At 51.5% G+C, this 23,728-nt stretch overlaps 1 protein-coding gene across 1 annotated transcript in view; it reads right to left on the bottom strand.

Moving 5' to 3' along the window:
• LOC119958084 (beta-1,4 N-acetylgalactosaminyltransferase 1-like) overlaps positions 1-21,077 on the bottom strand; it is a 149,587-nt gene extending 128,510 nt beyond the window's left edge. The window contains exon 1 of the mRNA XM_038786311.1: positions 20,925-21,077. Coding sequence (XP_038642239.1) covers positions 20,925-21,034 — 110 coding nt within the window. The 5' untranslated portion in view covers positions 21,035-21,077. The remainder of the gene's footprint in view (positions 1-20,924) is intronic.
• Between the last annotated feature and the right edge of the window lie 2,651 nt (positions 21,078-23,728).

Genomic DNA, 23,728 nt, shown 5'->3' with positions numbered 1-23,728 from the left:
TCTGGGGCACATTGTTCTGCCCTGGATCTGGGGGGCACATTGTTCTGCCCCGGATCTGGGGGCCCATTGTTCGGCCCTGGATCTGGGGGCACATTGTTCTGCCCTGGATCTGGGGGCACACTGTTCTGCCCTGGATCTGGGGGCACATTGTTCTGCCCTGGATCTGGGGGCACATTGTTCTGCCCTGGATCTGGGGGGCCATTGTTCTGCCCTGGATCTGGGGGCCCATTGTTCTGCCCTGGATCTGGGGGCTCATTGTTCTGCCCTGGATCTGGGGGCACACTGTTCTGCCCTGGATCTGGGGGCACATTGTTCTGTCCCGGATCTGGGGGCACATTGTTCTGCCCTGGATCTGGGGGGCCCATTGTTCTGCCCTGGATCTGGGGGCACACTGTTCTGCCCTGGGTCTGGGGGCCCATTGTTCTGCCCTGGATCTGGGGGCACATTGTTCTGCCCTGGATCTGGGGGCACATTGTTCTGCCCTGGATCTGGGGGCACATTGTTCTGCCCTGGATCTGGGGGCACATTGTTCTGCCCCGGATCTGGGGGCACACTGTTCTGCCCTGGATCTGGGGGCACACTGTTCTGCCCTGGATCTGGGGGCACATTGTTCTTCCCTGGATCTGGGGCACATTGTTCTGCCCTGGATCTGGGGGGCACATTGTTCTGCCCTGGATCTTGGGGGCACATTGTTCTGCCCTGGATCTGGGGGGCACATTGTTCTGCCCTGGATCTTGGGGGCCCTTTGTTCTGCCCGGATCTGGGGGCACATTGTTCTGTCCTGGATCTTGGGGGCACATTGTTCTGCCCCGGATCTGGGGGGCCCATTGTTCTGCCCTGGATCTGGGGGCACATTGTTCTGCCCTGGATCTGGGGGGCACATTGTTCTGCCCTGGATCTGGGGGCACATTGTTCTGCCCTGGATCTGGGGGCACATTGTTCTGCCCCGGATCTGGGGGCCCATTGTTCTGCCCTGGATCTGGGGGCACATTGTTCTGCCCTGGATCTGGGGGCACACTGTTCTGCCCCGGATCTGGGGGCACACTGTTCTGCCCTGGATCTGGGGGGCACATTGTTCTGCCCTGGATCTGGGGGCACATTGTTCTGCCCTGGATCTGGGGGCACATTGTTCTGCCCCGGATCTGGGGGACCATTGTTCTGCCCTGGATCTGGGGGCACATTGTTCTGCCCTGGATCTGGGGGCACACTGTTCTGCCCTGGATCTGGGGGCACACTGTTCTGCCCTGGATCTGGGGCACATTGTTCTGCCCCGGATCTGGGGGCACACTGTTCTGCCCTGGATCTGGGGGCACATTGTTCTGCCCTGGATCTGGGGGGCACATTGTTCTGCCCCGGATCTGGGGGCACATTGTTCTGCCCTGGATCTGGGGGCACATTGTTCTGCCCTGGATCTGGGGGCACATTGTTCTGCCCCGGATCTGGGGGCACATTGTTCTGCCCTGGATCTGGGGGCCCATTGTTCTGCCCTGGATCTGGGGGGCACATTGTTCTGCCCCGGATCTGGGGGGCCCATTGTTCTGCCCTGGATCTGGGGGCACATTGTTCTGCCCTGGATCTGGGGGCACATTGTTCTGCCCCGGATCTGGGGGCACATTGTTCTGCCCTGGATCTGGGGGCACATTGTTCTGCCCTGGATCTGGGGGCACACTGTTCTGCCCCGGATCTGGGGGCACACTGTTCTGCCCTGGATCTGGGGGCACACTGTTCTGCCCTGGATCTGGGGGCACACTGTTCTGCCCTGGATCTGGGGGCACACTGTTCTGCCCTGGATCTGGGGGCACATTGTTCTGCCCCGGATCTGGGGGCACACTGTTCTGCCCCGGATCTGGGGCACATTGTTCTGCCCTGGATCTTGGGGGCACATTGTTCTGCCCTGGATCTGGGGGGCACATTGTTCTGCCCTGGATCTTGGGGGCCCATTGTTCTGCCCCGGATCTGGGGGCACATTGTTCTGCCCTGGATCTGGGGGCACATTGTTCTGCCCCGGATCTGGGGGGCCCATTGTTCTGCCCTGGATCTGGGGGCACATAGTTCTGCCCTGGATCTGGGGGCACATAGTTCTGCCCCGGATCTGGGGGCACACTGTTCTGCCCCGGATCTGGGGGCACACTGTTCTGCCCTGGATCTGGGGGCACATTGTTCTGCCCTGGATCTGGGGGCACATTGTTCTGCCCTGGATCTGGGGGCACATTGTTCTGCCCTGGATCTTGGGGGCCCATTGTTCTGCCCCGGATCTGGGGGCACATTGTTCTGTCCTGGATCTTGGGGGCACATTGTTCTGCCCTGGATCTGGGGGGCACATTGTTCTGTCCTGGATCTTGGGGGCCCATTGTTCTGCCCCGGATCTGGGGGCACATTGTTCTGTCCTGGATCTTGGGGGCACATTGTTCTGCCCTGGATCTGGGGCACATTGTTCTGCCCTGGATCTGGGGGCACATTGTTCTGCCCTGGATCTGGGGGCCCATTGTTCTGCCCTGGATCTGGGGGCCCATTGTTCTGCCCTGGATCTGGGGGCACACTGTTCTGCCCCGTAACTTTTTTTCCGCATCCCAAATGATTAGTGTAAATTGTGAACAGTAGGGATCCTCGCACTTATCCCCGCGGAACACCACTGCCCATCTTCTGCCTCTCTTTCTATTTTAAATATATTTTATTACAAACATGCATCATAGCAGGTTACAGCAAATAACACCCCGGGAAACATTGTTCCCAACAATCATCTATACGTTTGTACAGATTTTCCTCCTTATTCACCCCCCCCCCCCCCATCACCCCCCCCCCCCCCCCTCCCCATCACCCCCCCCCCCCCCCCCCCCCCCGCGCGCGACGAACAGCTCCTCAAACACGGTCACAAACATCCCCCACCTTTTCTCAAACTCCCTGCTGAGCCCCTTAACTCAGACTCTTTCTTCTCTAACCGCAGGAAGTCACCTTCTGCCTCGCTGATAACCTAAACTTCATTCCCACTCTTTTCCTCCTGTCTTCAAGCCAGCCAAGTCCACATTGTCCCTTCGCCGAATGATAACGCACCTTGTCAAAACCTAGTCCCACTCCCTTGTGCTTCCAGGTGAGGTGGGGAGGAACTGTTGTTGGAGGGCTGGAGAAATGGAGGGCACCACCGATTGGTTGGGGAAGCAACTGCAACACAAGGAAACGCTTCTTTTTTTATCAATACACAGTGCGAGATTGGGATCTAGATTGCGCTCTCTGATACGTGGTAGAGGATGCAAAATAATTCGAGGCTTTCAAACAGGAATTGGATTGTTACCTACGGAGTAAATATTGCAGAGCCACAGTGGAAGGTGGGGATGATGTGTTATGTTCTCTGGGATAACACAGGCTGCAACTGGATGCAGCTTTAACCAAAAGATACTCCAGACCTTGAAGTTAGTTCAATCTGATTTATTGACCCAGTAGCACAGTTAGCATAGTTCTCTATGAGTTCGACTCTCTGTTAACCTAAGTGTGGTTACTCTGTCTGACTGAACCAGACTAGCTCTTAGCCACGTGCTGGAGGTGTGATACTGTACATACACCCTGACTCACTCTGTAGATGTTCATCAGTGGAAAGAGGCGGAGTGTGAGTGCCAGGTGCCTTTTATAGTCAGATCCCACCCCTGAGTGTCCTGCCTGCTCATTGGTCAAGTCCTGTTCTCTGTGTTCACTAGTTGCCTGTCTGTGCCTGTCTGTATATCATTATCTGCATGTCTGCACGTCATGACAGGGGAGTGACACTAGATCAGTGGCTGTTCGAGAGGGCTAGCATGGACACAGTGGAGGGAATGGCCTCCTGCTGCAGTGTAACCATTCTTTGATTGAATAAAGGTTTAAGTGACACTTGCTCTCTTCTTTGAGGTGATATCACCAAGACTCCTCAGAGAGCACCTTCCAAACCTATCACCTCGAATAGCCAAGGCAACCCAGCCAGTGAGTAGAACATAGAACATAGAACATAGAACAGTACAGCACAGAACAGGCCCTTCGGCCCTCAATGTTGTGCCGAACAATGATCACCCTACTCAAACCCACGTATCCACCCATAACCCAACAACCCCCTTTTACTTTTTAGGACACTACGGGCAATTTAGCATGGCCAATCCACCTAACCCGCACATCTTTGGACTGTGGGAGGAAACCGGAGCACCCGGAGGAAACCCACGCACACAGGGGGAGGACATGCAGACTCCACACAGACAGTGACCCAGCCGGGAATCGAACCTGGGACCCTGGAGCTGTGAAGCATTTATGCTAACCACCATGCTACCGTGCTGCCCCTAAGTAGGCCCGGAGTGGGCCGCATGAGTGACCTTCATCTCAATGAGCCACAAGATTGAAATCAGGATTGTTCACTGACCGTGATCCCATTAATAAGATTAAATATAGAACGAGTTATAGAAAATGCTTCATCATTTATATATTAATAGAACTCTCATCAACTTCAAATGGTGAAAACAATGGAAATATTTCCACTTTGGACACAGAGGGAGCGCACGGCTCTCACACTCAATGTTGTGGGCAATCAGCACACACCTGTGCTGTACTGTTCTGTGCTGTACTGTTCTATGTTCTATGTTCTACCTCACTTCACTTGTCCTCACTTTACGTGTGAATCACTTCAGTCACACCGGCAGGAAACAAACTACCCGGATGTAAATCAGCGGAATGTGGCGACCCTGCGCGGGGTTAACGGTCAATAAAATGTCTCGTGGGCCCCACTCAGAACCCAGATGGGCCACATGTGGCCTCCGGGGCAGAGGAACTAGAAAGACAAGGGCAGCAGATACCCACCACCTGGAGGTTCCCCTCCAAGGGCAGCACAGTAGCATTGTGGATAGCACAATTGCTTCACAGCTCCAGGGTCCCAGGTTCGATTCCGGCTTGGGTCACTGTCTGTGCCGAGTCTGCACATCCTCCCCGTGTGTGCGTGGGTTTCCTCCGGGTGCTCCGGTTTCCTCCCACAGCCCAAAGATGTGCGGTTTAGGTGGATTGGCCAGGCTAAATTGCCCTTAGTGTCCAAAATTGCCCTTAGTGTTCGGTGCGGTTACTGGGTTATGGGGATAGGGTGGAGGTGTTGACCTTGGGTACGGTGCTCTTTCCAAGAGCTGGTGCAGACTCGATGGGCCGAATGGCCTCCTTCTGCACTGTAAATTCTATGAAATATCGGCCGCTCCCTTAACTGTCGCTGAGGCAAAATCCCGGAACACCCTCCCTAACAGCACAGTGGGTGTACCTACACCACACGGACTGCAACGGTCCAAGGCGGCGGCTCACCCCCACCTTCTCGAGGGGCAATTAGGGATGGGCAACAAATGCTGGAATAGCCCACGTCACGAGAATTATTTCTGTTTTGAAAATCAGATGAGATGCTAAACGGATTGGCGGAGGGGGTGGGGTGGGGGGGGGGGGGGTGGGGGAAAGAGAGGAGCTTTCTCCCAGTGTCCCAATCATCCTCAGGCACCACAGCTCAGTCCCTGTTTGTGGGATCTTGCTCTGTCTGCCACTGTGAAGGTTTGCTGGAGGGGTGGGGTGCCTTAAGGGTAATGTGAATGCAATTTGGTTCTACAACGAAGACCCCCCCCCTTTCACTGATGCTCCTCTGCGATCAGAACAGGGGCACACCCACACCCTCTTCCCCAGACATACTGCCCCCCTCTCGCCTGGTAGCTTGCCCTTGGCACAGACCCTCGGGGTCTGAAATGCCTGAAGAAGGCGTTCAGCGTCAGCCACTCTCACTCCCACAGGCAAGCAAGCGGAAACCATATGTTGCAAAGTGCAATTTACGCTGGAATAGAGAAATCGCTCAAGAGGGAAGGATGGGCGTGTGGAAAATGTCGAAAGTGCATTGTTTAGCCATTTGGAAATCACCTTTCTTTTTCAAAAAAGACACACATTTTCGCTGACTGTCAGGCAATGCATGGCAAACTGCTGAACTGCCACCCAGCTACAATCGAAGCACTAGAATCCATTTCATGTCCAGCCCTTGCAATAAAGTACAAGATACATTCAGAGACACCCAATACCTGACTCTGCCGTCAGCTGCAATGTTTCCAATCCTTTATTCACATGTTGATTTCCACCCAGTGTCTCCTGGAGAAGAGATGCGTCCAGGCAGACAGAAAAACAAACCCCCTGAAAGTGGCTTTCAGTGCTGTGGGCTGTCCCAGTGCTGAAGTCAACTTCCTGCTGTTAGCAAAAGCTGCAGGAAAGCCTGCAGTGGCTGCAAAGCTGAATTCAAAACCGAGCAGATTAAAATGCAGATGAAAATAAATCTAACATGCATTCACCAAAGATGATTGGGGACAAGTAGTGTTATGCTAGTTAATTAGCAGTGATGGGAAGGGCTAAATATTATTCAGAGAATTTTTCTCACTCCTCCCCCCCCTCACGCCCTGTCTGTTCTAGTAATTATAATTAATAACTCCCAATTAGAAAATAAGCATCAGCTGCATGTCCTTTGAATGCACTGCATGTTCAGACTGACTACCTCACACCCTTCTAACCCACCCAGGAAAGGCACAAGAACTCATAGAATCCCTGCAGTGCAGGAACAGGCTATTCAGCCCCTCGAGCCTGCTCCACCATGCATTATGATCATGGCTGATCATTAAGTTCAACACCCTTTATATCCCCCCCCCCCCCACAATATCCCGCAATCCCTTTAGCCCCAAGAGCTGTATTGGATTCCTTCTTGAAATTACACAACATTTTTCCTCAACTACTTCTTCAACTACTTTCTGTGGTAGCGAATCCAGCAGAGGGCAGTAGAGCGGAGCTACTGATTGGCTGTTCTGGGGAAATTTGCAGGGGCTGGTTTAGCTCACTGGGCTAAATCGCTGGCTTTTGAAGCAGAGCAAGCAGGCCAGCAGCACGGTTCGATTCCCGTACCAGCCTCCCCAAGCAGGCGCCGGAATGTGGCGACTGGGGCTTTTCACAGTAACTTAATTGAAGCCTACTTGTGACAATAAGCGATTTTCATTTCATTTCATTAGCCAACCACATTCTTCACTTTCTTTCGCTACCTTTCCATAGAACATACAGTGCAGAAGGAGGCCATTCGGCCCATCGAGTCTTCACCGATCCACTTAAGCCATCACTTCCACCTTATCCCCGTAACCCAGTAACCCCCTCCTAACCTGTTGGACACTAAGGGCAATTTAGCATGGCTAATCCACCTAACCTGTACATCTTTGGACTGTGGGAGGAAACCGGAGCACCCGGAGGAAACCCACGCACACACAGACCCCGCACCGACAGTGACCCAGCTGGGTCACCCCTCTCTGGGTGAAGAAATTTCTCCTCACCACAGTCCCAATAGGTTTACCCCTTATCCTCAAACTATGACCCCCTAGTTCTGGACTCCCCCACCATTGGGAACATTCTTTCTGAATCTACCCTCTCTAATCCTGTTAGAATTTTATAAGTTTCTATGAGATCCCCTCTCACTCTTCTAAACTCCAATGAATATAATCCGAACCGACTTAGTCTCTCCTCATATGACAGTCCCGCCCTCCCAGGAATCAGCCTGGTAAACCTTCGCTGCACTCCCTCCATAGCAAGAACATCCTTCCTCAGATAAGGACACCAGGACTGTGCACAATACTCCAGGTGTGGCCTCACCAATGCCCTATACAATTGCAGTAAAACATCCCTATCCCTATACTCAAATCCTCTCGCTATGAAGGCCAACATACCATTTACCTTCTTTACTGCCGGCTGTACCTGCGCACTTACTTTCAGCGACTGATGCACGAGGACACCAAGGTCTCGCTGAATATCCACCTCTCTCAATTTACACCCATTCAAATAATAATCTGACTTCCTATTTTTGCTACTGAAGTGGATAACCTCACATTTACCACATTATACTGCATCTGCCATGCATCTGCCCACTCACTCAGCCTGTCCAAATCCCGCTGAAGCATCTCTGCATCCTCCTCACAGCTCACCCTCCCACCCAACTTGGTGTCATCTGCAAATTTCGAGATAAAACATTTAGTTCCCTCGTCCAAATCATCAGTATATAGTGTGAACAGTTGGGGTCCTAGCACAGATCCCTTCGGTACCCCACCAGTCACTGGCTGCCCATCAGAAAAAGACCCATTTATTCCAACTCTGCTACCTGTCTGCTAACCAGCTTTCTATAAGGACAACGCCTTCAATCACATTAATTTCCCCCAAACCATTTCTTTACTAATAATAATTTCCTTCATCTCCTCACTAAAACTTGTGGGGCGGAATTCTCCGGTCCCCACGCCGCCTGGGAGAATTGTGGGAGGGCCTCCCGACATTTTGTATGCCCCCCTGACGCGCCCGCGATTCTTCTCCCCCCCTCTTGGAAAAATCGCCACTTACCGTTTTTCACGGCGAACGGCGATTCTCCGAGCCCGATGGGCCGAGCGGCCGGCCCTTCATGCCCGTTTCACCAAGGCAGCAACCACACCTGGTCGCTGCTGTCGTGAAACGGGCACCGGATGCCCGTTTGGGGCATCCAGGGGCCCGATTGGGACGGGAGAACCGCGACTGTGCTCCGGAGGGGACAGGCCCGCGATCGGTGCCCACCGATCGTCGGGCCTGCGTCCAAAATGGACTCACTCTTTCCCCTCCGCCGCCCGGCAAGATCGAGCCGCCACATTTTGCCGGGCGGCGGTGGAGAAAGACGGCACCGCGGTTTCGCGTCGTCTGCGCGCTGATGTCATCCGCGAAGCGCCGTTCGGGCGTCATTTCCGGCGGCCGAGGTCGCGGCCGGGAACAATGGGGGCCCACTCCTAGCCCCCCGGGTGGGGGTGAATTAGGTGCGGGGAGCGGGCCCAGAGGCCGTCGTGAACCTCGGCAGAGTTCACGGCGGCCTCTACGATTTTGGCCACCAGCGGAGAATACCGCCCGTGTTTCTCAGAACGTCCGGTACATTATTCATGTCTTCCTTTGTGAAGACAGAAGCAAAGTACGAATTTAGTTCCTCAGCCGTTTCTTTGTTCCCTGTTATGAATTCCCCCGTTCCTGACTGTAAGGGGCCGACATTAGTTTTTTTTTAAAATAATTTTTATTGGAATTTTTTACAGAAAATATAACAAAAAGTATAGCAAAAAGCAGTAATATGCAACTAACAGCCCCATAACACCCACAATTCCCCCCATACCGTAACATCACATGTATCACATTCCCCCACCGCCCCCCCCCAAACAAGAGAACTTAACCATAAATTAAAATTAGATCAATCAAATTTAAATAAAATAAGCCAACATAATCAACGCCCCCCCCCCCCCCCCCCCCCCCCCGGTTGCTGCTGCTACTGTCCCAGTACCCTATCGTTGAGCCAGAAAGTCGAGGAAAGGTTGCCACCGTTTAAAGAACCCTTGCACCGATCCTCTCAGGGCGAATTTGACCTTCTCTAGCTTAATGAAACCCGCCATGTCATTGATCCAGGTCTCCACGCTTGGGGGCCTCGCGTCCTTCCACTGTAGCAAAATCCTTCGCCGGGCTACTAGGGACGCAAAGGCCAGCACACCGGCCTCTTTCGCCTCCTGCACTCCCGGCTCCACCCCAACCCCAAAGATTGCGAGTCCCCATCCTGGCTTGACCCTGGATCCCACCACCCTTGACACCGTCCTCGCCACCCCCTTCCAGAACTCCTCCAATGCCGGGCATGCCCAGAACATATGGGCATGGTTCGTTGGACTCCCCGAGCACCTGGCACACCTATCTTCACCCCCAAAGAACCTACTCATCCTCGTCCCAGTCATGTGGGCCCTATGCAGCACCTTGAATTGGATGAGGCTAAGCTGCGCACACGAGGAGGAAGAATTTACCCTCTCCAGGGCATCAGCCCATGTCCCGTCTTCGATCTGTTCCCCCAGTTCCCCCTCCCACTTCGTTTTCAGCTCCTCTACTGACGCCTCTTCCACCTCCTGCATAAGCTTGTAGATGCCGACATTAGTTTTTATTAATCATTTTCTCTTCACATACCTATAGAAACTGTTACAGTCAGTTTTTATGTTCCCCGCCAGCTTACTTTCAAATTGTATTTTCCTCTTAATCTATCCCTTGGTCCGCCTTTGCTGAATTTTAAACTGTCCCCAATCCTCGGCTCTATTGCTTTTTCTTGCTAATTTGTATGTCTTTGAATCTAATACTATCTCTAATTTCCTTTGTAAGCCATGGTTTGGCCACAGTTCCCTTTCTACTCTTGCACCAAATAGGAATAAACAACTTTTGGAGTTCACTTATTCAATCCGTGAATGCCTGTCTGCTGTCCTGCCTTTCAATAATGTTTCCCAGTCCGTCATAGCCAGCTCATGCCTCACACCATCATCGTTACCGTTATTGAGATTCAGGACTTTGGTCTCAGAATCAACTACCTCAAGAATTCAACCATATTATGGTCACTCATCCCCAAGGGCTCTCTCACGACTAGATTGCCAACTAATCCTTTCTTATTGGACAACACCCAGTCCAAGATGGTCTGCTCCCTTTTTTGGCTCCTCAATGTATTGGTGCAGAAAACCCACACTCCAGAATTCTTCCTCTATTGTACTGTGACTAATTTGACTCACCCAATCTTTATGCAGATTAAAGTCACCCCTTGGATGACAAGAGAAGTGGAGCTTCTAGTCAAGAGGAAGAAGGAAGCTTACATCAGATCTGACTGGGCTCTAGAGGGTTACAAGGTAGCCAGGAAGGAACTAAAAAATGGACTGAGGAGAGCTAGAAGGGGGCATGAAAAAGCCCTGGCGGGAAGGATTAGGGAAAACCCCAAGGCGTTCTACACTTATGTGAGAAATAAGACGATGATCAGAGTGAGAGTAGGGTCGATCAGGGATAGTGGAGGGAACTTGTGCCTAGAGTGTGAAGAGATGGGGGAGGCCCTAAATGAATATTTTGCTTCAGTATTCACTGGAGAGAGGGACCTTGTTGCCCATGAGAACAGTGTGAACCAGGTTAATAGACTCAAACAGGTTGATATTAAGAAGGAGGATGTGCTGGAAATTTTGAAAAGCATCAGGATAGACAAGTCCTCTGGGCCTGACGGGATATACCCCAAGGTTACTACGGGAAGCGAGAGGGGAGATTGCTGCTCCGTTGGCGATGATCTTTGCGTCCTCACTCTCCACTGGAGTAGTACCGGATTGGAGGGAGGCGAATGTTGTTCCCCTGTTCAAGAAAGGGAATAGGTAAATCCCTGGGAATTACAGACCCATCAGTCCTCCGTCTGTGGTGAGCAAAATATTGGAAAGGATTCTGAGAGATAGGATTTATGATTATTTAGAAAAACATAGTTTGATTAAAGATAGTCAGCCTGGCTTTGTGAGGGGCAGGTCATGCCTCACAAGCCTCACTGAATTCTTTGAGGATGTGACGAGACACATTGATGAAGGTCGGGCAGTGGGTGTGGTGTATATGGATTTCAGTAAGGCATTTGATAAAGGTTCCCAATGGTCGGCTCATTCAGAAAGTTAGGGGGCATTGGGATACAGGGAAGTTTGGCTGTCTGGATACAGAATTGGCTGAAAGAAGACAACGAGTGGGAGTGGATGGAAAGTATTCCGCCTGGAGGTCGGTGACCAGTGGTGTCCCGCAGGGATCTGTTCTGGGACCTCTGCTCTTTGTGGTTTTTATAAGTGACTTGGAAGAGGAAGCGGAAGGGTGGGCTCGTAAGTTTGCCGATGACATGGGCAGCACGGTAGCATTGTGGATAGCACAATGGTTTCACAGCTCCAGGGTCCCAAGGTTCGATTCCCGGCTGGGTCACTGTCTGTGTGGAGTCTGCACGTTCTCCCCGTGTGTGCGTGGGTTTCCTCCGGGTGCTCCGGTTTCCTCCCACAGTCCAAAGATGTGCAGGTTAGGTGGATTGGCCATGATAAATTGCACTTAGTGTCCAAAATTTCCCTTAGTGTTGGGTGGGGTTACTGGGTTATCATAGAATTTACAGTGCAGAAGGAGGCCATTCGGCCCATCGAGTCTGCACCGGCTCTTGGAAAGAGCACCCTACCCAAGGTCAACACCTCCACCCTATCCCTATAACCCAGTTATGGGGATAGGGTGGAGGTGTTGAACTTGGGTAGGGTGCTCTTTCCAAGAGCCGGTGCAGACTCGATGGGCCGAATGGCCTCCTTCTGCACTGTAAATTCTATGATCTATGACATGAAGGTTGGGGGAGTTGTAGATAGAGTTGAGGGTTGTTGCAGGTTACAACAGGACATTGACAGGTCACAGAACTGGGCTGAGAAGTGGCAGATGGAGTTCAACCTTGATAAAAATGAAATGAAAATCGCTTTTTGTCACAAGTAGGCTTCAAATGAAGTTACTGTGAAAAGCCACATTCGGGCGCCTGTCCGGGGAGGCTGGTACGGGAATCGAACCGTGCTGCTGGCCTGCCTTGGTCTGCTTTCAAAGCCAGCGATTTAGCCCAGTGTGCTAAACCAGCCCTTTGTGAAGTGATTAATTTTGGAAGTGTGGAGGAACAGAGGGATCTTGGGGTCCACGTACATAGATCCCTCAAAGTTGCCACCCAGGTTGATCGGCTTTTTAAGAAGGCGTATGGTGTGTTGGCTTTCATTAACAGGGGGATTGAGTTTAAGAGCTGCGAGCTGGGGCCCTCTTTTGCTCCGCGCCGTCCTCTGTAGCCCTCCGCCATATTACATCGGGGCCGGCGCGGAGCAGGAATCCACCACGCATGTGCACAACCGCACCGGTCACAGCGCGCATGCGCAGGCCCGCACCACCCGTTTGATGCCGGTATCGGCAGCTAGAGCCGTGTGGGTCGCTCCAGTGCCATGCTGACCCCCTGTAGGGCTCAGAATCGCTGCTCCTGGGGGCCTGTTGGCGCCGTCGTAAAACGCAACGGCGTTTACAGCGACATCAACACTTAGCCTCAGGATCAGAGGATCCCGCCCCATGTCTTCAGCAACGTATTCATCCGATATATCCTTTTATTTTCACTCTGGCTGGCACTCGAACCGACTGGCACGTAGGCTCTGGTAGTAATTCTGAGATCACTGCCTTTAAGGTTTGACTTCACAACTTTCTTCCCGACTCCCTCAATTCTGCTTTCAGGGACCTCATCCCTTTTTTTACCGATGTCGATGGTCCGATGTGCATCTAGGCCCAATCCCCCACCCTACTCCGTAACCCACCACAGTTTTGAACACTAAGGGACAATTTAGCATGGCCAATCCCCCTAACCTGTACATCTTTGGACACTAAGGGACAATTTAACATGGCCAATCCACCTAACCTACACATCTTTGGACACTAAGGGACAATTTATCATGGCCAATCCACCTAACCTGTACATCTTTGGACACTAAGGGACAATTTAACACGGCCAATCCACCTAACCTGTACATCTTTGGACACTAAGGGACAATTTAGCATGGCCAATCCACCTAACCTGTACATCTTTGGACACTAAGGGACAATTTAACATGGCCAATCCACCTAACCTGCACATCTTTGGGCACTAAGGGACAATTTAACATGGCCAATCCACCTAACCTGTACATCTTTGGACACTAAGGGACAATTTAGCATGGCCAATCCACCTAACCTGCACATCTTTGGACACTAAGGGACAATTGAGCATGGCCAATCCACCTAACCTGTACATCTTTGGACACTAAGGGACAATTTAGCATGGCCAATCCACCTAACCTGCACATCTTTGGACACTAAGGACAATTTAGCATGGCCAATCCACCTAACCTGCACATCTTTGGACACTAAGGGACAATTTAACATGGCCAATCCACCTAACCTGTACATCTTTGGACACTAAGGACAATTTAGCATGGCCAATCCACCTAACCTGCACATCTTTGGACACTAAGGGACAATTTAGCATGGCCAATCCACCTAACCTGCACATCTTTGGGCACTAAGGGACAATTTAGCATGACCAATCCCCCTAACCTGTACATCTTTGGACACTAAGGGACAATTTAACACGGCCAATCCCCCTAACCTGTACATCTTTGGACACTAAGGGACAATTTAACATGGCCAATTCACCTAACCTGTACATCTTTGGACACTAAGGGACAATTTAACATGGCCAATCCACCTAACCTGTACATCTTTGGACACTAAGGGACAATTTAGCATGGCCAATCCCCCTAACCTGCACATCTTTGGACACTAAGGGACAATTTAGCATGGCCAATCCACCTAACCTGCACATCTTTGGACACCAAGGGACAATTTAGCATGGCCAATCCACCTAACCTGCACATCTTTGGACACTAAGGGACAATCTAACATGGCCAATCCACCTAACCTGCACATCTTTGGACACTAAGGGACAATCTAACATGGCCAATCCACCTAACCTGCACATCTTTGGACACTAAGGGACAATTTAGCATTGGCCAATCCACCTAACCTGTACATCTTTGGACACTAAGGGACAATTTAGCATTGGCCAATCCACCTAATCTGTCCATTTTTGGACTGTGGGAGGAAACCCACGCACGGGGAGAACGTGCAGACTCTACACAGACAGTCTGAGGATTTACCAGGATGGGGGTAGTGGATGGAGCGGGGGGAGTGGGGGATGAAGGGCGACAGGTGAATGAGGATTTACCTGGGCTGGTAGAGAATGTGGGGGTGGAGTTTGAATCCGATTCTGATTGGCACCCAGCGGTGATTCAGGCCAAACACCCACAGCCGCCAGGCCCAACTTGCACTCACAGGACCTGCGACCTCGCAAGTTGCACCCATTATCCGGCCCAAACAAGGGATGAGGCGTGACGTTGGGGGCGAAAAGGAGAGGGCAACAAGCGCCAATTGCAGGCATCACTGATAGTAAAGTGAGCTCAGTGAGAATTGCTGAGATTCAAATCGGCACCAGATTTTTCACATAACTCAGAGTGTGTGCCCGGTGTTAGACTGACACCCTTTCAGCAAACAGCCTTTATCAAAGAGTGCGTGAGCAAGTGGAAAATTGCTTCTGAGTAACTATGTGCCTCAAGGCTAAACTGTAAAGCACGATAATTAAGATTGCCGCACAAAATGCTGACAATAATTATCGCTTTTGCGTACCAGGTCGTACCTAACAGTTGGAAAAGGGAGACATTAGATTGGGTACAATTTCGAACTTGAACCACATGTGAGGCAACTGTCTCATTATTTAATTAAATCTTCCATACAGATAATTGTTATAACCCTAGGCCCAGGAATCTGCAACCACAGAGGGCCTGTGGCCTCACCTGAGTATAATCTCCTCAGAGGAGAGGCGGACGTACCCACTAAAACCAGAGACTGCTGGGACATAAATACCTCAGTCCAAAGTGTGGGCCAGGCACGGGGAGACCCTTTGGGGAATAGGAGGAGTCAGTAACTAGGGTAATAAATCAAACTTTTCCTCAGTCAATGCTTCCGGGTGGTTGCTTGCCTGAGACTTTACATTGGCAATGAGGGTAAAGTGGAGCTGCAGGAGACAATGGGCGGAATTCTCCCATCGGCAGATAAACAACCGACGCCGGAGTGAAACCCGGAGTGTTTCACTCGGGCGCGGAGCCCGCTCCTCGCCCCCTATTCTGCCCCCCCCGCCCCCTATTCTGCCCCCCCCCCCCGCCCCCCGGGGGGCTAGGAGCGGCGGCGCGTGAATCTCGGGCGCCAGGCCTTGACGCTTGCGTCAAAGCGGCGCGTCGGGAATGACGTCAGCCGGGCATGCGCGGTTGCCGTCTTCCCCTCCGCTGTCCCGCAAGACACGTCGGAGTGATCTTGCGGGGTGGCGGAGGGAAAAGAGTGCGTCTTTTAGAGACGCTGGCCCGACGATCGGTGGGCACCGATTAGGGAATTTCTAGCGAGCGACACTGTTTACGTCCGGAATTTTGCAGACGAGCATGTGAATCCCGGGAACGGTAATCAAACTGCACGGCACGGTCTGTACAGGTTCAAGGAAAAGGATTCTAACCGGCACGTGGAACATCTCTGAGGTCGGGCTGCACAGGAGCCTGAGGGCAGGCCGAAATTCCCAAGGCCCGTAGTGCCCCTTCCTCCCGAACAACCGCCTTGATACTCAGTGAGGCGGCTCAGCCCCTCCATTCGAAGATGCGGGAGGTTGACTCGTCTGACCCATGGGGGCTTTACCCACTGACGTTGAAAGAGGTCCGGTCGTAAGCTCAGGGCAAAGCACAGCAGAAACCGCCCAGTTTATTCAGCCCTGAAAAAGATGGCCGCTGGCCCGTTATACCCGTCTGCATACGGAACAGCAGACCTGGATAGACATCCCCCGAACAAAGAGAGCAAAGGCTTTCCAACCCCTGCGGAAATGGAAAAAGTGTCAGACTTGGGGAGATGGGGGGGGGAGGGGGAGGGGTGTTCTAACCCTACAGGAGGCCGAGGGATCTGTAGTTCAGAGTCCCTGTGGCCTCCCCGTGTGTGCGTGGGTTTCCTCCGGGTGCTCCGATTTCCTCCCACAGTCCAAAGATGTGCGGGTTAGGTGGATTGGCCGTGATAAATTGCCCGTAGTGTCCTAAAAAGTAAGGTTAAGGGGGGGGGTTGTTGGGTTACGGGTATAGGGTGGATACGTGAGTTTGAGTAGGGTGATCATTGCTCGGCACAACATCGAGGGCCAAAGGGCCTGTTCTGTGCTGTACTGTTCTATATCTATATCTATATCTATATCTATATCTTTGCCCATCTCAACTGTTAATCTGTGACTCAAAAGGGGAATTTGACCCGAGTCCAAGTTTCTGTTAGTTAAATAGGAAATTATATAAAAGGGTTGGTGTCAGCAGGCATGTGGGTCTCAGGTAATCAGCTGACAGGGGAACTGTTATAACCGAAAGAGGCGTGTGGGGTTGGAGCAATCAGTCTCCCCAACAGGGCATAAGAACGGGACTGCAGACAACAGGACACAGGAACATGGGGCTGCAGACAACAGGACACAGGAACACGGGACAACAGACAACACGGGACTACAGACAACACGACACAGGAACACGGGACAACAGACAACACGGGACTACAGACAACACGACACAGGAACACGGGACAACAGACAACACGGGACTACAGACAACACGACACAGGAACACGGGACAACAGACAACACGGGACTACAGACAACACGACACAGGAACACGGGACAACAGGCAACAGGACACAGGAACACGGGACTACAGACAACAGGACACAGGAACACGGGACAACAGACAACACGGGACTACAGACAACACGACACAGGAACACGGGACAACAGACAACACGGGACCACAGACAACACGACACAGGAACACGGGACAACAGACAACACGGGACTACAGACAACAGGACACAGGAACACAGGACTACAGACAACAGGACAGAGGAACACGGGACAACAGACAACACGGGACCACAGACAACACGACACAGGAACACGGGACAACAGACAACACGGGACCACAGACAACACGACACAGGAACACGGGACAACAGACAACACGGGACCACAGACAACACGACACAGGAACACGGGACAACAGACAACAGGACACAGGAACACGGGACTACAGACAACAGGACACAGGAACATGGGACCACAGACAACAGGACACAGGAACACGGGGACTACAGACAACAGGACACAGGAACATGGGGACTACAGACAACAGGACACAGGAACATGGGACCACAGACAACAGGACACAGGAACACGGGGACTACAGACAACAGGACACAGGAACATGGGGACTACAGACAACAGGACACAGGAACATGGGACCACAGACAACAGGACACAGGAACATGGGACTACAGACAACAGGACACAGGAACATGGGGACTACAGACAACAGGACACAGGAACACGGGACTACAGACAACAGGACACAGGAACATGGGACCACAGACAACAGGACACAGGAACATGGGACCACAGACAACAGGACACAGGAACATGGGGCTACAGTCAACACGACACAGGAACATGGGACTACAGAGAACACGACACAGGAACACGGGGCTGCAGTCAACAGGACACAGGAACATGGGGACTACAGACAACAGGACACAGGAACATGGGGCTGCAGAGAACAGGACACAGGAACATGGGGACTACAGACAACAGGACACAGGAACATGGGGCTGCAGAGAACAGGACACAGGAACACGGGACTACAGACAACAGGACACAGGAACATGGGACCACAGACAACAGGACACAGGAACATGGGGCTACAGACAACAGGACACAGGAACATGGGACCACAGACAACAGGACACAGGAACATGGGACCACAGACAACAGGACACAGGAACACGGGGCTACAGTCAACACGACACAGGAACACGGGGCTGCAGTCAACAGGACACAGGAACATGGGACCACAGACAACAGGACACAGGAACATGGGGCTGCAGAGAACAGGACACAGGAACATGGGGCTGCAGAGAACACGACACAGGAACATGGGGCTGCAGAGAACACGACACAGGAACATGGGGCTGCAGTCAACAGGACACAGGAACATGGGGCTGCAGAGAACACGACACAGGAACATGGGGCTGCAGAGAACACGACACAGGAACATGGGGCTGCAGAGAACACGACACAGGAACATGGGGCTGCAGTCAACAGGACACAGGAACATGGGGCTGCAGAGAACACGACACAGGAACATGGGGCTGCAGAGAACACGACACAGGAACATGGGGCTGCAGAGAACACGACACAGGAACATGGGGCTGCAGTCAACAGGACACAGGAACATGGGGCTGCAGAGAACAGGACACAGGAACATGGGGCTGCAGAGAACACGACACAGGAACATGGGGCTGCAGAGAACAGGACACAGGAACATGGGGCTGCAGAGAACAGGACACAGGAACACGGGACTACAGACAACAGGACACAGGAACATGGGGCTACAGAGAACAGGACACAGGAACATGGGGCTGCAGAGAACACGACACAGGAACATGGGGCTGCAGAGAACAGGACCCCTCTGGTTCCCCCCCCCTCTGGTCTCTGCTGCCTCCTGTCAGTTATGGGCAATCTTGACCTACATAAAGTCAGGGATTGACTCTGATCACTGCGGATGAGAGAGCAGCTGAGAAGCATGCACCCCAGTTGCCCCTGCTGAGCCCTCCTCAGTCTGGGCTGAAGACGCCATTCGTGCAGAATCTTACATGAGACGTTGATCTGAAAGTGTCTGGCAGACAATCAGCACTGATGTCCCATCTGCTGGTGGTATGTGACATCCCTGCGGACTCTGACCCTTACAGTGCCGCAGGGGCCTAATGGAAGTGTGAGCTTGGAGTGAGGGGAAGTTTCATTTACCCTGGCAGAGCCGATTCCATCCTTTATTCATTCCCTGCGCTGCAGGCTGGACCTTTACTGCTCCTGTCCTTGGGAAAGAGGTCCTTCTGTCTTTCCTGTACGACCTGAAGGTGTCTTTCCAGGGAGACCTCGCTGAACTATGGTGGAGAGGCATTTGCCTCACAGCGCCAGGGTCCCAGGTTCGATTCCCGGCTTGGGTCACTGACTGTGCAGAATCTGCACGTTCTCCCCGTGTCTGCGTGGGTTTCCTCCGGGTGCTCCGGTTTCCTCCCATAGTCCAAAGATGTGGAGGTTAGGTTACAGGGATAGGGCGGGGCGATTGGGCCGAGGTAGAGTACTCTTTTTCAGGCCCAGACTCGATGGGCTGAATCTTTTCTGCACTGTAGGGATTCTATAGGTTCTTTTTGCGGCCATTACTTCAATCCCCACAACGGCGCCTGCCCTGTAGTGAGTGAACGTGTGTGTGAATGCTGTCTAAATATGGTTCCAGGTCCTTTGACCCCCATGAAGTAACGGCTGAATCAATGCCTGTCCTGGCAAGAGACTGGACGAGCTCCTCGCTGACACATGATTAATGAGCTAAAAAGCCAACGATATGGTGTGAAAATCCCCCCCTCACCCCCCCCAAGAGGGCATGATGCCAGCTTCCCTGCCCACCACCGCACTTTAGTGTCCAGAACACCAAATTCTGAGTCAGTGTAATCCAGTGTAGTTCAAATCAGAAGGGTAGCCTTGATATTCAGGGAGTATTTATCAGGGAGGCCCAGGGGTTTGTTGCCAAATTTGAACAAAGGGTTAGAGTTGACTTGGGAAGGCAGAATGTGGGCAGGGGCAAAGCTTGGCCGGTGACCCGAGGGAATAGGAGCAGTTCGCTTTGAATACAAACATTATTTGAGCCAGAGGAGCTTAAGGAGTAAAAGAGCGGAGAATGAGGGAAGAAAGGGCTGCACATGATCAGAGATAGGCCCACACAGTGAGGAGCGCCCTGACAGCTAAGCAGCCATCTTGATTTTTGAGTCACACATTGGTGACGTTACCACAGCAACGCAGGAGTTCTAACACCCACATTAACAATTTCAACACCAACTCAGGAAATACATGGGTTATTTCCCTTCCTTTGTGCAGTACTGTTTTTCTGCCTCCTTTAATATCTTGTCCAACTGTATTTTCCACACACTCTGCTAACTGTCCGTGTCCACATTTCTCCTGAATATTCACTCCCCCCGGCACTGAAATAATATCCTCCCACGGGGAACATTGTCAAATGCCTTTTTGCAGTCCGCTCACTGAGGTTGTCATATCTTCAAAGACGTTCAACTTTGTTTTCAGCGCCCCTGTTTACTCCTATTGCAAAATAAAAAGGTAACCAATCAAACCAAACTGAACTGAGGCCACCCTGTTTATTGGCCTAACTAGATCATTACAGGTAATCGGCAATTTCTCTCCTCAATGCTTCCATTATTTTACGCAGTGTCAAAGCGCGATTAATGGGCCTCCAGCTGCCTGTTTCTATAAATAATCAGCACATTAACCTAATTCCAAACGGCCTGAGTCAGTCACTCGGCGTCGTGCCTGTTTTATATCCCTTGTGTCAGGAGCAGTCTGCCCCAAGCCCAAAAGCTCAGCTGCTATTGTGACTTACCACCTTACCTCGAGGGGCAATTTGCAAGTCAACTGTTGCCCTCTGAGTTCTTCCAACTGTGGCTGCTTTTGCCCCTCTGATTTTAATCGGCTCCACCCATTGGGAGCCATGGTTTCAGCTGCCTGGATTTAATCTGTGGATTCCCTCACGAAACCTCTCCGCCTCTCTAATTCCTAAAATCTCTGGGCGGGATTCTCCGGCCCAGCAGCCGACCAATGGGGTTTCTCATTGTGGAGACCTCCCACGTTGTCGGGAGTGCGTTGCCGGGGAAACGGAAGATCTCGCCAATGGAGAATCCAGCTCTATCTCTTTGCCCAAGGTTTGGTCACCTGCCTAATATCTCCTCATGTGGCCCAGTGTCAAATCCTGTTTGATAATCGCTCCTATGGACACTCAATTCAAATTGATTTTATTGATTGACCTCATTGCCGTTAAATGTGCGCCAGTCGGCTCAGAAGGCCCAACATAGAGGCGGCCTGCTATGTAGAACGGATCATAAATAATTTCTGCCCCGGCACTTGAATATTGGATGATAGCAGCATTGGGCTTAACTGGGGATTCACAGTTCGAGGGAGGAAATAGAGGGATGCGGACAGAGTCAGGCAGAAGGTTTTGATCGGCACAGGCTTGGAGGGCCGAAGGGCCTGTTCCTGTGCTGCACTTTGTTCTTTTTCAACCAGCCCTTCAGCAAGAATGTCTACAGCTTAAAAGGGGAGCCACCGTTTAAAAGTCAAGGAAACAAATGGTCATTTGTGGTGGATTGTTGTCTGAAATTGGCCAAGTTTCACCTCTTAGCATTGTGCAGGACTTTGGGACTGAACTTAAAAGCAGAGCGTGAAGTTACCAGGCACAGTGAAGTAAATATACCAGTCGAGATGACACAGATAATCAGGCCAAACAATGGGTTTGCATCAATCAAAGTCTCAGCCAGTGAATAGTACCTACAAACTATCAGGTTGTGTGTTCCAGTGTGGATATGGGAGAGGTCTTGTGGCAGGGTGGGTAGCATCCTTGCTGGAAGCTCAATATTAGAGTCCCACCCCAGGACTTGATGGCCCAGGAAGATGCATTCATTAGAATAGAACCACAGAATCCCTCCAGTGCCGAAGGAGGCCATTTGTCCCATCGAGTCTGCACTGACCCTCTGAAAGAACGCTCTATCTAGGCCCACTCCCCCCACCCTCTCTGCATAACCCCACCTAACCTGCACATCTTTGGACACTAAGGGACAATTTAACATGGCCAATCCACCTAACCTGTACATCTTTGGGCACTAAGGGACAATTTAACATGGCCAATCCACCTAACCTGTACATCTTTGGGCACTAAGGGACAATTTAGCATGGCCAATCCACCTAACCTGCACATCTTCGGACACTAAGGGACAATTTAACACGGCCAATCCACCTAACCTGCACATCTTTGGACACTAAGGGACAATTTAACATGGCCAATCCACCTAACCTGTACATCTTTGGACACTAAGGGACAATTTAGCATGGCCAATCCACCTAACCTGCACATCCCCGAACACTAAGGGACAATTTAGCATGGCCAATCCACCTAACCTGTACATCTTTGGACACTAAGGGACAATTTAACACGGCCAATCCACCTAACCTGTACATCTTTGGACACTAAGGGACAATTTATGAAATGAAATGAAAATCGCTTATTGTCACGAGTAGGCTTCAAAATGAAGTTACTGTGAAAAGCCCCTAGTCGCCACATTCCGGCGCCTGTTCGGGGAGGCTGTTACGGGAATCGAAACGTGCTGCTGGCCTGCTTGGTCTGCTTTCAAAGCCAGCGGTTTAGCCCTGTGCTAAACAGCCCCAATTTATCATGGCCAATCCGCCTAACCTGTACATCTTTGGACACTAAGGGACAATTTAACATGGCCAATCCACCTAACCTGCACATCTTTGGACACTAAGGGGCAATTTAGCATGGCCAATCCACCTAACCTGTACATCTTTGGACACTAAGGGGCAATTTAGCATGGCCAATCCACCTAACCTGTACATCTTTGGACACTAAGGGACAATTTATCATGGCCAATCCACCTAACCTGCACATCTTTGGATACTAAGGGACAATGTAGCACGGCCAATCCACCAGAATGTGGGATTATTGCAAGATTGAAGAAGATTCAATCAAAAGTGTGAGGGGCTGGTGGAAATAATTATCATGACTGTGATTTTTGCACTAAGAAATGTGCAGTTAGGGAAAAGAGTGGCAAGTTGCGAGATTAACAGCGCGCAATGATCCACAGGATGAATGCTATTTGCAAGTTACAAGCAACATTTGTGAGTATTGATGTAATTTAATGGGAGCAGAGTACTGATGTGTGTAAGTTATTGGAGGTACAATAAATTGTTAAAATATCAAGGTGTACGAGGTTATGAGTCTTGACCATTTCCATTATAGATCATAGAATTTACAGTGCAGAAGGAGGCCATTCAGCCCATCGAGTCTGCACCGGCTCTTGGAAAGAGCACCCTACCCAAGGTCAACACCTCCACCCCATCCCCATAACCCAGAAACCCCACCCAACACTAAAGGCAATTTTGGACACTAAGGGACAATTTAGCATGGCCAATCCACCTAACCTGCACATCTTTGGACTGTGGGAGGAAACCGGAGCACCCGGAGGAAACCCACGCAGACACGGGGAGGATGTGCAGACTCTGCACAGACAGTGACCCAAGCCGGAATCGAACCTGGGACCCTGGAGCTGTGAAGCGATTGTGCTATCCACAATGCTACTGTGCTTAGAGGTAAGAATAGTAGAGGAGAGGGGATAA

This window comes from Scyliorhinus canicula, chromosome 28 (genome assembly GCF_902713615.1).
Source record: "Scyliorhinus canicula chromosome 28, sScyCan1.1, whole genome shotgun sequence".
Lineage (NCBI taxonomy): Eukaryota > Metazoa > Chordata > Chondrichthyes > Carcharhiniformes > Scyliorhinidae > Scyliorhinus > Scyliorhinus canicula.
This window is presented reverse-complemented; position numbering and strand designations above follow the sequence as displayed.